Consider the following 15,194-nt stretch of genomic DNA (forward strand, 5'->3'; position numbering starts at 1 on the left):
CTATAACCCACAAGGTGGATGCATCTCCTGTGTTTCAAAGTTGGATTTTTATGTTGGCTGAGAGTTAAGATCTTTATAAAACTGTTCCTGATCATATCTCTCTTTCGTTTAAAACCCCGCAGTAGCTCTGCATTGTGCATTACGCTAATGACAAAATCCAAAGCAACCTCTTAAAAACTTACCTCTGGGCTTTTCTCTGTGCCATTCCCCACCTCCCTAGGCACCCCAGCCATACTGAGTGACTTGCAGTTCCCTGAATTTGTTACATGCCCTTCCTCCTCTGGAGTTCTACACATTTTGATCTTTCTTTGTCTGAGAGGCTACTCTTCTCACCTCTTCATCTGGCTGACTCCTGCTCATCTTTCAGACCTCAGATTGCAATCAGTTTAGGAAAATCAACAGAAATTCTAATAAAAGGGACCACCTTTGTCTGCCTTCCTAGCACTCGTACTTACCACTGTTTGGGATTAGCCTCCCACTTGACTCTAAAGATAAGCACTTTGAGGACAAGGACAGGGCTTTGCTCATCACTATGTCTCTAGTGCTTAACATAATGTGTGTCCTAGAGGAGATGCTTGTGATTGTTGTGGAATAAATGAGGCAACGAGAGAGATATGATCAGAAATAGTTTTCGAGAGATCTGAAAAATCTCCTGTTATATCTGTTCCCTCCTGCTATGGGAAGCCATTTGAGAACCCTGTGGCCTGAGTCCTGGTCCTGCCTCAGTCACATACTTCCTGAGTGATCTTGAGCATGCGGGAGACAGCGAGATACCAGCCTCTGTGGAAGCCCATCATTTGGTTCTGCTGCAGAGATGGGGGCAGGCCAAGGCTGCTGATTGACAGCATCACTTAACTTCCTCAACAACTCCTTGTACCCCTGGTGAGATGGGTGGGTACCTTGGTCTCTACATGCCCGAAGCTAATGAGTTGGGACCTGGAAAGAGAGGCTTAGCACCTGGGGGGTACACAGGAGGCCTAATTAGTGGATCCTGAGTGCAAGGGAATCAGAGTCAAGGAATTGATGCCTGATAAAGGAAGCTGGGCTGCAGAAAAGCAATAGTGCTCCCCAGCCTAAGGGAGAACATAAAGTATCCATTATTTCTCATGTGGTTTCAGCTTCACAGTTAATAACTACTTATTTAGTCCCAGAATGTTCCAAATACAAAATGAAGATAATCATAGCTGCTGGGGTGGAGGTGGGAGGGTTCTCCCACCTGGCCTCTGCTTTCCTCTTCCTGGGAGCAAATGATTGAAGTCTTTGTACAGATGGTCCCACCCCGGTGGGCATTTACAAGTGAACATTAGTTTATTTAATAAACACACATGGAACACTTTCTGAGACAGGTTCAAGGTAAGATACAAGGAAGAGAGCAATGAACAAGACAGAATATAGTCTGCTTTGGACATTCTGTTTGTGGACTCACATTGGGACAAAAAAGCATAGAAGGGGCAGTTCCTGTGAGGATTGTATTCATATTATGGTTATCACCATAAGTAGGAAACACGTAGGAAAAAGAATCTAGGGAAGCTGTAAGCCAGGAGGTTTAGGATCAAATCTCCCATTAAATGGAATCCACTGGCAGGTATGAATTCGCCTTCTAGCTGCTACTTTCTTCAAGGACGTATTGCACAAAAAAGCATTCACTCAACCTGCAGAGAACACAGCTTTGATGCAGATATATAAACAGACAGGTAGCTGGAGGGAGGAAGAGAATGTAAGGGTACTCAGGATATGCTGGACTCCTAGTGGCTCTAGCGCTTTCATGAGAAAAGGCTAAGAGGACACTTGTGAGACAAGGGTCTGGGTGTTAGCCTCTGCCATGCCTTGGGTTCCGAGGTAAAATGAATGTGTATAGTTACAAAGAAGTGCCTTGGAAAGTTGAGGGGACCAGGCTGCCCATGCAGTGAAATGAGAATCAACCTGACAGGTACTCCCTTCTAAATTTATTTAGTCAACAGTGTTGACTTCTTTCTCTATGATGTGAACCATGGTAGGTGCTGGTAATGTAAATGCATTTGCCTTCAATAGCACCCAGTTTTCAGTAGATACCTTTGAACAAACTCATGTGATAACAAAATCAATAGGTATACTTGTGAGGTACAGTGGTAGCTCAATTGAGACAGTAGCCAGTTATGCCTGGCTTGGGTGATGGAGAAGGTCAAGGTAAACAATGAGCAGAGGAGTAGATGGGAATCATAGTATGAAGAGACATGTCTGTTTTTAGCTAAGGAGTTTGATTTTGTCCTCTGTTCAGTAAGGAGCATTGGAAGTAGAGAGGGATTCATGGTCAAATGTATAGTTTAGGAAGATCCCTCTAACAATGACATGAAATAGGAACCTGGAGAAATGCTAGAATGGAGGAGGGGAAACCAATTAGTTCACAGCCCAGGAACAAGCTGGTAAAGAGCTGAATTAAAGTAAAGGGATGGGGATGGAGAGCAGGAGACAGATTCAAAAGATATTAGAGAAGTAAAATGTTCTCCAGTGACAATGAATGAATGCATGCATGCATGCATGACACAGGGAGCATGAGAATAGACAAAGTGGAGGATGAGTTCCAAATTCTAGCCTGAATTACAGGTGGTAATGATCATATTCACAGATAGGTGACCAAGAGAGGGAATAGGATTGGGGTAAAAAGATATTGGAGTTCAAGTTTAAGAATGATATGGTCTTAAGGATATTTTTCATCATTCCAGCTTCATAATAATGGCTTAAGAAATTGGAATCTTTTGGTATTCTCAGTACTTCTAGAGTGAGAACATTAAAAGTTGTGAGTCATTAAGAAGCTCAGAGAAAGGCACATGCATTTTTGTGTATACTGTGTCTCCTTATGACCTAGCCCAATGCTGAGCACACAGAAGGAAGTAATGGAATTATAAGTACTAATCATGTATGTCGGGTACCCGGATCTTAATACCACATCTGTTTTTAGGGTAAGACACATAACTCCTGGGCACCTCAGTTTCTTCTTCCACCAAATGAGACTGTGAATAAAACCTGTCCTCTCCACTTCAGGTGTGCTCTTGAGGACCAAAAGTGATGTATGAGTGTCTTGTAAGCTATGTGCAGCCATGTTGAAGGAAGTGGTTAATGTTATTACACTCAATAATAAATTGGTGTTTAATAAATGACTTGTGGGTTGGATGATATAAGGCCGCTGGCCTCCCTTCCCAGGCAGTGAGGGGCCAGAGCTAAGCACAGAGCTGAAGGCATCAAAGCTGAGTCTTGAGTGAAAGCAACTGAGAAGCAAGAAAGTGTTTGAAATACCTCTGTTAAGAGTAAGAACCATTCTGGAGTGAAGGGTCTGCAAGGAAGGACTTTTGGGTTCAGTGATTTTTCTCTAGCCCCTGGGATACAACAATGAACAAGAGAGCCCACAGGCCATCAGGGAACCATTGTGGCTCAAATGATGGTGACCTAAAGAGGTTTCGCTAGGGATGGCTAAGCCTCCTGAACAACTCTCAGCAGAAGTTGGCCAAATTCATGAAGCTGTATTTGACTGCCTACTTTCCTATGCATATTAGCCATATATCTTTAATTATGCTGCATTTATTTCTAATTCCTCCCCACCTGCTTCACTCTGGTGTTTTCTCATATTCCTACTCTGGATTTTTGAATCTGAACTGACATGAGGTGTGGGGCAAACCTCAGCACTCCCATGTTCTCAAGATCATTGTTTAGTTGCTCAGTCTGGAGCCTGCACCAAGCCCCAGACTCCTTTGTAATTAAAATCTTTCTCGTGCAGAGATTTAGTTGATGCTTGGTAATCCCTTTACTTATTTAGACTACCAGTGTTCATTTTGTAGCTGCAAATCTTCTCACTGGTCTTAAAGTCGACTTGTGTATTCTGAATTTAATTTTAACTCAATTTTGCCAGCTATTTTACAACACAGTCACAATGAACTCCTAGTGACCCTGACCCTTGGTGCCCCACACACTGAGGCCACTCAGTGGTGCGTGGTACAAGAATGTAGAGCACTGACTTTGAAGTCAGTCAAATCTGGATTTTAATGTTATAGGATGGATTGAGATGATGCATGTGAAGGGCTTAGTTCTGCCAGGCTCGCAGTTAGTGGTCAATATATTATAGCAGTTGTTGTTGTTATTGATGTTGTTACTGTTATTGCTTTGTTGTAATTATTTATGGTTGGAAAATCTGGAACTTCATCTCAAGCCTTTTGTCTAGGCACAAATAGCCAAACCTAGGAATTAACACCCTATGGTGACTCATTTAGCAAAATTTTTCTCATTTGACATGTAGCTAAGAATACAGCGATAAGGAAACAAGCCGAGCTGTCAGGAATTTGTTTTTCCAAATACAGTAATGCAGCTTCCAGAAGACAATCCAGAGTCGGTACAAATTCTACTCATGTTCTGACCCCTTCTGTAGGGGTAAGACTGTGTGATTAATGGTCAGAGTTGGGCACAGGGAGGATCTCAGAGCATTGAAGCATCCTCAATCAACAATCCTCAACCAACATTTGCCAAACAGCTTCCAGGTACCAGGCACTATGCCAGGTGCAGTGTGGGTTCACATATGAGGCAGACTCATCTCTACTCTCTGGGAACATATAGGACTTTGGAGAGAAAGATCACATGCAGGAAAATGCAATGGCAACACAGGGGCTATTACAAAGCCGTGTATGCTTGGAGTAACTTGGTCTTGGCCTCTGCTCCACCACTCAGCCTTATCAGATGACCATTTGCTCTGCTCTTCACCCTAGCTTCTCTGGTGCTGCAACAGTGAATCCACTCCCATTGGGGATCTTTAGAATTTCTCTTCCTAGGACATTTATAAGAAGAGAATCAAGATCACTATGAGAACCTATTCCACCCTTTCTGTCATATCAATTAAGGTCACAGCCAACCAGGCAGTGTGGCCAGGGGAGGACAGAGAATGTGAGGTTTGCATTCTGAGTTAGAGCTCATGGTGGGCAGTAGGAACTAGGTGGCCTTTAATCCTCTCCAATCCTAAAATTTATTAATTTTATGAAATATCCCTCTCAGTAAAATGTTTCTATCACTTGAATTTGGATTTATAATGTATATTTCCCTATGTTTAGAGTAACAGTTCCTAAAGTATGTTCTGTAGAAAACTACTGCGAGACATTCATAGATTTTTGAGGGAAAAGTGTTCCATGGTCAATGTGTTTGGAAAGTTCTGGGTTAAACAGAATTAAACAAGCTGCTCCACTGTAGCACTTCTTTAAAACTTTAATATGCTAATATGTGTTATGAATCTTAAAAAAGTGGATATAACATGCAATATTTTCTAACTTTATTTGAACATGAAACTTTGTTTTCATGAAATTTGTTAACATCCTCTGGTAAAGCTGGTGTCCTGAGGAACATACTTTGAGAAATATTGGCTTAGAAGATTTTTTTTCATTGTGTACAAACTGGCAGAGATCAGCTGTTTCCCATACTTACTTAAAAACCAGCCTTCAATAGCAGCAGGAGAGTCTAAGTTTAGACATAAAGAAGCTTTTCCTAACTGTGAGGATGCTTAGGGAATAGAATCCTAGAGTGTCCTGGGAAATTATAAGAGAATACAGTACTCCCTTTCTGTCCTTTTACAAGCTCTCCCATAAGTCAGTATGAATAGAATGAATTATCAAGAAAGATCTGGGTCTTTTAATCTTAAGGGGTCCTTTGAAAATAAGATATAATTGAGAGAGGAATTAAAAGTCAAGAAGACAGACTGGCTGACTTATGGAAGGAATATCTCTAAACATCTGCAATTAACATTCATTCTTCCTTTGCCTGGGAAATTCTTTTGAAGGAAACACCTTCCTAACTCAGATTTCCAAGACAAGTAGAACTAAGGATGTAGAGGGCCAGAAGCTGCCTGAGATCTCTGCCCAGGTACTTCAGTAACTATCATATGTTGAGTGCTTCTCATGTGCCAGATATGATTCTAAAACTTGCACATCCTTCTTATACATTTCTTGAAAAAACCTCTAAGTTTGCTGTCATTATTGAAGCCTAGAGAGGTTAAAGACCTTCCATAAGGTCATACATCCAGTATGGTGTGGAACCTGGCTTTGAACACCAAAGCCCTTATCCACTGTATCCATCCAACTGCCATTGTGAGTCTATAGACATCCAAAACATCAGGGCTTTACTGAAATGCACCTCCTTTCATCAGGCTGTGCATGTTGAGAGAGGATGAGCTGCCCACATTGACAGGAAGGCAAGGGAGAGGGGACATCTTCCAGCTTTCTCTACACCAACCATGACCAGTAAAGAAGCTCCCTGAATGCCTAATAGCAGCCTGGCCTGTGCCTACTCCATCTCCCCCTTGCCAAATGCATCTCTTCTCATTAGCCATCTGCCCCCTCATGCCTGCTGATAGCCTACAGCACATAGGCAGCTGGCCTGTTAAGAGAGACAGGACATAATATCAGCTTATGAATCAATATGTTCTCTGACACATTCATGTTCTCCTAACAGAAATGTGGCAGGACCTAAAATACATATAATCCTCATTCAACTCCACAGTATCAGGGGTTGGTGTTTCCAAAGAAATCTTTGTAACTTCAGTCTGCAAGCTGCAGCTAATGAGGCTGGACTTTGAACAGGGGAGCTCAGGCCTAAAGCCTGAGGCCTTGGCAGTGGCTAGGTATAGATATGAATGAGGATACAGGGAATGTGCCAGAGGCTTGAAGGAGTGAAATCTTAAGAAAAGAGACCATCTGAAGGAAAAGAATGTTTCTACCCAGCCAGGAAGTAAGCCCAAGGCACCTGCCATCTGTCACTTCAGACTGAGTGGTGGTTGGGTTAGTTCTGGGGTCTGTAACTACCATGTGTCCACAGGGCATGGAGCTGTGTGAGGCACTTGGAATGAATGTGTGATGAATGTGACCACTGCGCAAAGGTTACCTGACCCACATTTGAAAGCATTATTTCGGGAGCCGAGATTCGTGAGCCGAATAATCCACACCCTCCAGTCTGGTTTCCCTGTAGAGGGCTGAGGTTGGCCTTGGAGGCCCAGGGCTCCAAGCTTAACCCCACGTGAGGAGGGCAGTTCTTCTTATGACACTGACTGGCTTCAATGGGACTCATGCCTGTAGGTTTTAGCCTGCTGAGATAACACCTGGGTGGGGCCACGTGCTTGGATGAAGGACATGAGTTCTGGGAGAATTCCTTTGAGCTCCTAAATAACACTATCTAGATGGGGTTTTTCTGACTGCTTCATCTGAAGTAGCAGTCCCCCACTTTTATCCTCCATAGATATCTGAATTTATAAGTATTTATTTGTTTATTTAAATCTGTCTCATAGTAACCTGCAAGCTTCTCGAGAACAGGAATTGTGTCTCTCTTGTTCAAATATTCTATGCCTAGAACATCTTCTGTGCTGTGTCTGGCACACAATAAGCACTTAAATATTTGTTAAATGAATGAAAAAAATTAACAAATGAAGGCACAACAGTATCTATAGACCTTCAGGTTGAGATTCTTCTAAAGCAATTTCGATCTCATCATTTCTCTGCTGACAGTCCCCTCAGGTCCTATCACATACAGGTAAAATGCAAGTTCCCTAGCCTGGCATCCAAGCCACTAAGCTCTGGTCCTTGCCAACCTCTTCAGCTTCATTCTCACCATTCCCTACCCCATGCATCCCTTGTGCTAACCCAGAAATCTCAAGCTTTGGTATGCTTGAGGACCTGATGAAAATTCAGACTCCTGGCTTCAACTCTAGAACTTCAGATTCCGCTATTAGGTGGGATGCATCACTTTTTTAAAAGGTACCCAGGTAAGGCTGATGCTAGGTATTCTGTGGACCACACTTTGAGGAGTGATATTTCTGTCAAAGCACACTGCAGGCAACTGGCTAAAAGGGCCACACACTTTCTTCCCTCCATGCCTTTGTATCCATGGGGACTTCTGTCTGGAGTAGCTTTTATCCATCCACATTTTTCACCCAGAAAATTTCTATTAGTCCTTCAAGACAGCATAGTGGTCACCCCTCCTATGGACACAGTTCTGCCTCCACCAAGCACACTAATGTTTTCTTTCTCTCTCCATCTATTGCATCTTACACATACCTTTCTTGAAGATCATTCTGCTTATTTCTCTTTTCTCCTTCCCCTCTCCCAATACTGCATGCTCTCAGAACAACTCTTAGTTATCTCTTGGCCCTTACTGCTTAGCAGAGTACCTGGCAATAAGTGTTTCATTTTACCAGAAAGAAACAAGATGCATGCCAGCAGTCAATCCCCTGTCTTATTCCCTTCCTAACTCTGTTCTGTTTCTGACTGCTGGATCTTCCCAGGAGTTCTCGCTCCAACGAATGGACAACCTTGTGGATGATCGTGTCAACATCCTTGGATTTTCGATTTTCAACCAATCACATGCTTTCTTCCAAGAGTTTGCCCAGAGCCTCAATCAGTCCTGGCAGGAGAACTGTGACCACGTGCCTTTCCCTGGGCCTGCGGTAAGTACATACCAGAAACCTTCCTTGGTGCCCCTTTGCCTCCAAACACACACCCCTCTTTGGGCCTGCTGCCAAGACACAAACCCTCCTGGAGTCTAGCTTTCTCCAGGCCCAGCTCAAAAAGAGATGTGTAAAGGTGCCAGGAAGTGGTTAAAGGGAAAAGATTTGGGAAGTAGTGAGCTCTAACAGCAAGCCTGGTGGAGGAGACAGCAGGGCGAGAAGTGTATGGAATCACCAAGTTGTCATTTAGTGATGTCTGTAAGCTTCCTGTGGCCAGAATCTCAATAATACTGTGCTGAGAACTACCTGAGATGAGAATCCAAGAATCTTACTGTTGGAAGGGCCTTTAGCTGATCTGCTCCCTCATTTTTTAGATAGGGAAACTGAAGTCTAGGCTTGGAATGGGAGGTATGTGGGTCCTTTTTAAGGGCAACCACTAAGCCTTTTGCAGGGTAATACTAAATTCTGAGACTCTGGACCTTTGACCCATTGCTCTTCCTATCACATTGGACTACTGTCCTGAGTAGAAGCTCATTAGAGAGGCTTCCTTTGTGCCCTCACTCATATTCTTCCTCCTCACATTTCTTTCCCCTTTGTGTGTGTGATAGAAACAAAGGTTTGCCTGCCAGTCTCCATTGAGTTTGATATCCTTACTCTGTGGGGCAGGTCAAGTGTGTCTGCATGTGTCCATTTTTTAAAAAACAGGTTCTCAGGAGATGGAGATTGCATGGCCTTCTAGGTCCTATCCTAGCTATGTTATAGTTAAGCCTCCAAAAACCTCATAAGGCAGCTCATGTGGTGCTCACAACTTTCTGAGGTAACTGCTATCAGTATCTCCACTTTAGAGATGATGGAACTGAGGCCAAAAAGGTTAAATAAGCAGCCCAGGGTCACACAGCTAATGAGCAGAGGAAGAAGAATCAGAACCCAGGCCATATGGGTTTACGGTTCATAATTTTAACCACTATATCATTTTGCCTTTCTCTAGGACCATTATTTCCTTGCTACACTAAAATGGCCTGGCAAAATAAAAGCAGTTAGTGGGTATTTGTCAAATGAATGAATGAATGAGCAGGTGGAATAATAAGTTAGAGAAAGAAATAAATGGAAAATAATAAGGTTTAGGAAATGGCAATGGAATCAGGTACCTTCCTGGAGTGGGACATTCTTTGGTGGGCTTTTAAAATAGAAGAGATACCTGTCTTTGACAAGACATGTCCAGAAGCAAGGACATTTCTGGACATTGGCACACATGGGCACCTAATTAGTAGTTGGCCAAGGTAGTGATCTAGTAGTGGTGGGCCTGCTGAAGCAAAATGACCTCCCACGAAACTCTGTGCCCTTTTGATTGTGTAGCCTACGGAAACCTTAGGAAGGAAGAAGTAGCTAAGAGATCAGACCTCATGCAAAGCTGAGAGAACTTTGATAAGGAGAACCAGATAGGAGAAAGGGGCTTGAGAACTGAGTTTCATGAAAGGTTACAAAGCATATTTCAACAAGGTATTTTAGACCTTAAAGAGGTAAGAATCCATAGGAAGTATTTTATGGGGGCAAAACATCTGAAAGAAGGGGTTCCTCACCCCCCTTATATGGCTTAAGGGACAGTGAAGAGTATCCTTAATGTTATGGATAGGACCAGGCTCATCCCTCCCCACAGGAACACAAGCTCTGTCCCCTAATCTTGTCTGCTGTTCTTCAGTATCCTAATGAGGTGCTCACAGACTTAAAAGGCTCACAGCACAATATTAGGAAAGGAAACAAAACTTGCTGCCTCCTCTCCCACTCAAACCATTCCACATTTGGCATCTGGCCTAGTATAAAAAAAGATCTCTACACCACATTTCCAATTTCTTTCTGAGGGTTTCAGCTCTTCTGTAGTGTTCACATTGACCAGGAGAAGGCAGATGAGAGGCCCTTGGTACCTGGTGGGATGCCTGATACAAAGGTCAGGCAGTACCTTTCACAGTCTGTGGGGCTGACTCTGGCCATGCTCACATGTACTGAAATGAGAACTGGCCTTTGTGGCACAGGACCTGGATTCAAATACTGGCCTCATCATTTTCTTGCTGTGTGATCTTAGTTGTGTAACCCATCTGGACCTCAGATTTTTATGTGTAATTTTGAGCTAATTATGGTTGACCATCTTAGAGGATTGTTGTGAAGATAAAATGGGATCTGGTTCTGTCTTCAAGGCACAGTTATACATCAGCTGAGTTCATATATTCTGTATGCCAGGCATGAGGATACACATTAGTAAATACATCAGGGCGCTTTTGCAACAGAAATGCTGTGTAAACACCAACCTCCAAAATCTTACTAGTGTACAACAATAAGTATTTATGTAGCTTATGCATCTGAGAGTCAGCTAATGATCAGCTCATCTAAAACTGGCTCAGCTGGGTAGCTCTGCAGATCTGACTGAGCTCCCTCGGCAGTGGAGGTTACCCGATCTAGGCTTGGCTTGCCTTGGGTAGCTGTGTTCCACATATCTCTCATCCTTGCCCTAGCTGAGCGGGCTGGCTTGGCATATTCTCAAGGTGGTGTCGGAAGAGTGACAAAGCAAGTGGAAACACACAAGACCTCTTAGTCCTAGGCTCCCAGAATAGGCACACTGTAACTTCACCTCATTTTGTTGGCCAAAGAAAGCCACATATACAAACTCAAAGTCAGGGAATGAGGAACTGTACTCTACCCTTTCAGAGAAAAAAATGCAAAGTCACATGACAAAAGGCCTAAGTACAGAGCAGGTGAAAGAGTGGGGCCCATCACGTGATCCATCACGAGAAGATCTAAAGTCACTGTCCTCCAAGGTCCGCAACTTGTGGAACAAAATCTGCCTTTACCTCTAGGAAAATGGTTCCCAGAAATATGCCCCTGTGGAAGCAGAAGGAAGCCCTTTAGTACTGCCTAGGGAGACCAGAGAAGGCTTTCTAGAGGAGGAGAAGCAAATACCTTGCTGATGCTCATTTACTGTGTGAGGTATGCTCTGCAGGGTATAAAGGCTTCCAGACACTAACTTATTCCTGGATAAGGTGCCCTGTTCCGTGAAAGCAGCCCCAGGCAATTTAAAAGATATAGAATCCTGACCTTAAACTTTTCCTTCCCATTCCAGCCTCAGACTTCCCAAGACCTCAGCATTTTATGCTCTCTGAGAATGTTTGGGAGGCATTTGGGGAGTAGATGGGTTCTCTGGGGATTCCTTCTATGCTGGGAGTGGAGAACAAGAGTATAAGTAGGCTGTGTCACACCTGCTTCACGTACTTCAGATGGGCTGTGTGAGGAGAGTGTGAGCCTTAAACCTAGAACTGGTCACTGGGAGAAGACAACCAGCCCTGGGTCACAGATTCTGTTTCTACTTCAGTCAGCTTTCTCTAGGCCAAGCCCCTTTGGTTTTCTTGCCAGTAAAATGGGGTTCTGTTTTTCTAGCTTAGGAGACAAGGGCACTCATTCATTTGATTTCACCTCAGCACACAGCTGAATAATATTGTAGCACTTCTCATGAAATTATCCAGCCTTGATCTCTTTTTCCTCCTCATAGCATCTTAATAACAGATAAAGTGGTCATACACCCCTTTTTGACAAGTGAAGAAACTGAGGCACAGAAGAGCTAAGTGGTCTGCAGGGGTTGGTACTTCAATGCAGCCTGGACTAGAGCCTAAATCTGCCTCTCAGTGATGGAGAACCTTCCAGACATGGTCTCTATGGCCTCTGAGGAGGAAGGGAAGGTGTTGTAGAAACTCCTCACCTTGAAGAATGTGGAAAAGAAGCTCAGAGCTTCAAACAGAACAAGTGTTTCTCAAGGCTTCTCACTTTAGCAACTACCTTTTAAAAAGCAGTGCCTCTTCCTGTCACTTTGGGGGCTGAAATTCCCAGCACAAACAGCCCAACTCTTTCATTTGGCAGGGAGCTTGAAGGTGAGAAATCACCAGTTCCAGGAAAGCACAGCCTGATTTTGTCTCCCCATCTAGCTTTTTAAATAGGCTGTGACCAGCTCGCATCTCAGTGGGGACTAGCTCTCTTTCTTCTCTCTTCTTGCTTCCACTGCCCTCTTCTTCTCTTTTCCCTTCTCTCCTTCTCTCTCCGCCTCCATTCCATTGTCTCTCTTTTCCTTCTTTCATCTCCTCTCATGCTTTCCTTTTCACCTTCCCCTGTCCCATAGCCTCCTTCTTTCTCTTTCTGTTCTTTTTTCTCTCCTACACTTTATGGTCCCTCTGCACTCTTGGCATTGTTGTCTCTCCTGTTTCTTTTCCTCCCGACTCGTGTGTGAGCCTCGCTCTTCCTCACCTTCCCAGTCAGGTTAACAGTGTTCCAGGTAAAGCTTGCTGGAAAGGGGGCCCAGTTCTAAGGGCACGGAGAGGGAGTAACTGAACTGAGGAGTAACCATAAAAGAAATTTCAATGCCCCTCACCTAGGGTGAGCCCCCAGGTGGCTGATAGCAAGCTGCTAATGTACTTCTTGCCTGAGATGAAGCAAGCAGAAGGAGTGTTATGAATGGAGACACATACCCAACAGTTTCACATGCCATTTTCGTTAATCATACTTCAAAGAACAAAAATCATGGAAAATCATTAAAATTACAGATGGCGAGATTAAGTAAGTAGTATTTAGGCTAAAACAGATGTTTGTAAGTAAATGTTTATTTTATTGAATAAAACCCAGATTGTAAGAACCATTCCATGATATTTTAATGGTGCCTGTCCTGGTGTTGTATTGAGGGGCAAAGTTGAAGCTACAGAGGTTCAGAGACAAATGGGCATCTGTGAAGACCCTGGGAATCCAATGATCTAGGGAGGTGTCCGGTAGATGAGGGTTACATGTGTGTATTTAGAAGATATTTTTATTTAGAGAGTAGGAGAAGAAACTCAGCCACAATTCCCTGAGTCAGATTGACTCATCTTAATTCAGATGGAGACTTTCAATCCCCTAAACAATTTACAAACAGCTCAAAAGGACGTAACAATGAAGAACCAAATGAAAATATAAAAACAAGAGAATTGAGGTTCCTTGCCAAGCAACATTTTGGTGCCAAAAAAGGGGAAAGGATTTTAAACGAGGACTGAAGCATTTGGGGGATTGAATATTTAGAAGAGACAGGGACAGGAGAAGCAAAGACTAGACCAAGAGGCAGGCACACACAGATAAGAAACAGAAGCCACAGAAAGACAGAGGGAGCTGTGAAAGGGAAGGGAAATGGGATGGAAAACTGGCAGGAGATGGCAGGAACACTGGGCCAAGAAGTAGAGACATGGATGGAGCATTGTTTTGTACCAGAACTGCTTTTCCCCAACTGTAGCCCCAAATGCATATCAGAGGGGAAAAAGCAATTAGAAGAACAAAAAGATGCTTCAGGATGGAGATTTAAGGTGAGATGGAAATGTTGATGAGACAAAGATTACAGGCTCTCACACCATCAGAGGTGAAATTGGGTGAAGGGAGGAGATTGGCGGCTGCTGGGGAGATAAGCTAGAGGAGTGTGGGATGTGAGGCAAGGTCTCAGATAAGCAGGGGAGGATCCAGATGAGAGGCCTGGGCAGATTGCCAGGACCCTTCAAGAAAGGGGCTGTCTGGTTATGTATGGAGGACCCTGACGAGACTGGACTGGAAGAAGATGTCTGGGGCTGGAGTTTTTAATATGGATCAGTCCAGGCTAATGCACTGGGCTGTGAAAGAACTGTGAAGCCCGAAGCATACTAGGGACATGTCACCCAACTCACCTCTCTTTGAGCCTCAGTTCTTCATTTTAAAATGAGAAAGTTGGACTAGTTGATTTCTAGTATCCCTTCCAGTTCTAATACTCCGTGATTTTGAGGGTCTCAGAATGAAGAAATTAACTGGGAAGCAAGGGAGAAGGTGAGACAGAAAAGAGTTTACAGTATCATTTAAATAGCCAAATTGAAGGACCTAGAAGCCAATGTCTATAGGGGTAACTAACTCCCCCTCAGGTAGATATTTGTCTAAGCTGGAAAGAGACAGTCTTTGCATTCATAATTTCCATATATTCTTTTGGCAAGGAAATGTGAGACGCCCATTAATAAAGGAGCCACATGTGCTCAGGGGAAAATGAATTATATGTAAAGGACAAGGACAGTTGTAAGCTGGCCAAGAAGCATCAGGCAGCACTCAAGTGAGCCTCAGATCAAATGAAGAAGGAGCTAGGCTGCAAAGAGTAAAGGAGTGGGATGGAGAAAAGAGACTGGAGGATGATGGATGAGAGAGACTTGGAGAAGCCTGGCTGGTCAGCATGGCTCAGTTGGACTGCAGAGGTTTCCAATGATCCTGATTGTGTTACATAGGTGCCTTTAAACGCTTGATCTGCAGGTCACAGGTGGCTTCAGGACCCGGCTTGGGAAGGGAGGGATGATGGAGCTGGGAGGGCAGTAGACTCAATGCAGGCAGAGGGGATACAATGGCTCATGCCTAGCTGGAACACTTTGACAGATGATTGGGGGTGGGGATGTTAAGATCTACAGTCCCTGCCTGGGGGCTGAATAAATGTGGGAAGGAAGAAAAGAGGAGCAAGAGAGGAAGAAAGAGAGGGTGAAGGAGAGAGAGAGGATGAGAAAGAAAGAAAGAATACACCAGCCAGGCAATTTTACAATGCTGGCAAACTTGGATTGGGGCAAGAACTTTATTTGGCTGTTTTTCCCTGTACGTGCGTTTCTTTCTTTCTTTTATTTCTTTCTTTCTTTCTTTCTTTCTTTCTTTCTTTCTTTCTTTCTTTCTTTCTTTCTTTCTTTCTTTCTTTCTTTCT

The 15,194-nt window shown here is 43.6% G+C and overlaps 1 protein-coding gene across 1 annotated transcript in view; it reads left to right on the top strand.

Moving 5' to 3' along the window:
- Positions 1–15,194, top strand: part of GRIK4 (glutamate ionotropic receptor kainate type subunit 4) — a 307,264-nt gene that overhangs the window by 182,146 nt on the left and 109,924 nt on the right. The window contains exon 8 of the mRNA XM_006925242.1: positions 8,282–8,443. Within this exon, the coding sequence (XP_006925304.1) occupies positions 8,282–8,443 (162 nt within the window). The remainder of the gene's footprint in view (positions 1–8,281; positions 8,444–15,194) is intronic.

The sequence above is a fragment of the Pteropus alecto genome, unplaced genomic scaffold (assembly GCF_000325575.1).
Source record: "Pteropus alecto unplaced genomic scaffold, ASM32557v1 scaffold479, whole genome shotgun sequence".
Classification (NCBI taxonomy): domain Eukaryota; kingdom Metazoa; phylum Chordata; class Mammalia; order Chiroptera; family Pteropodidae; genus Pteropus; species Pteropus alecto.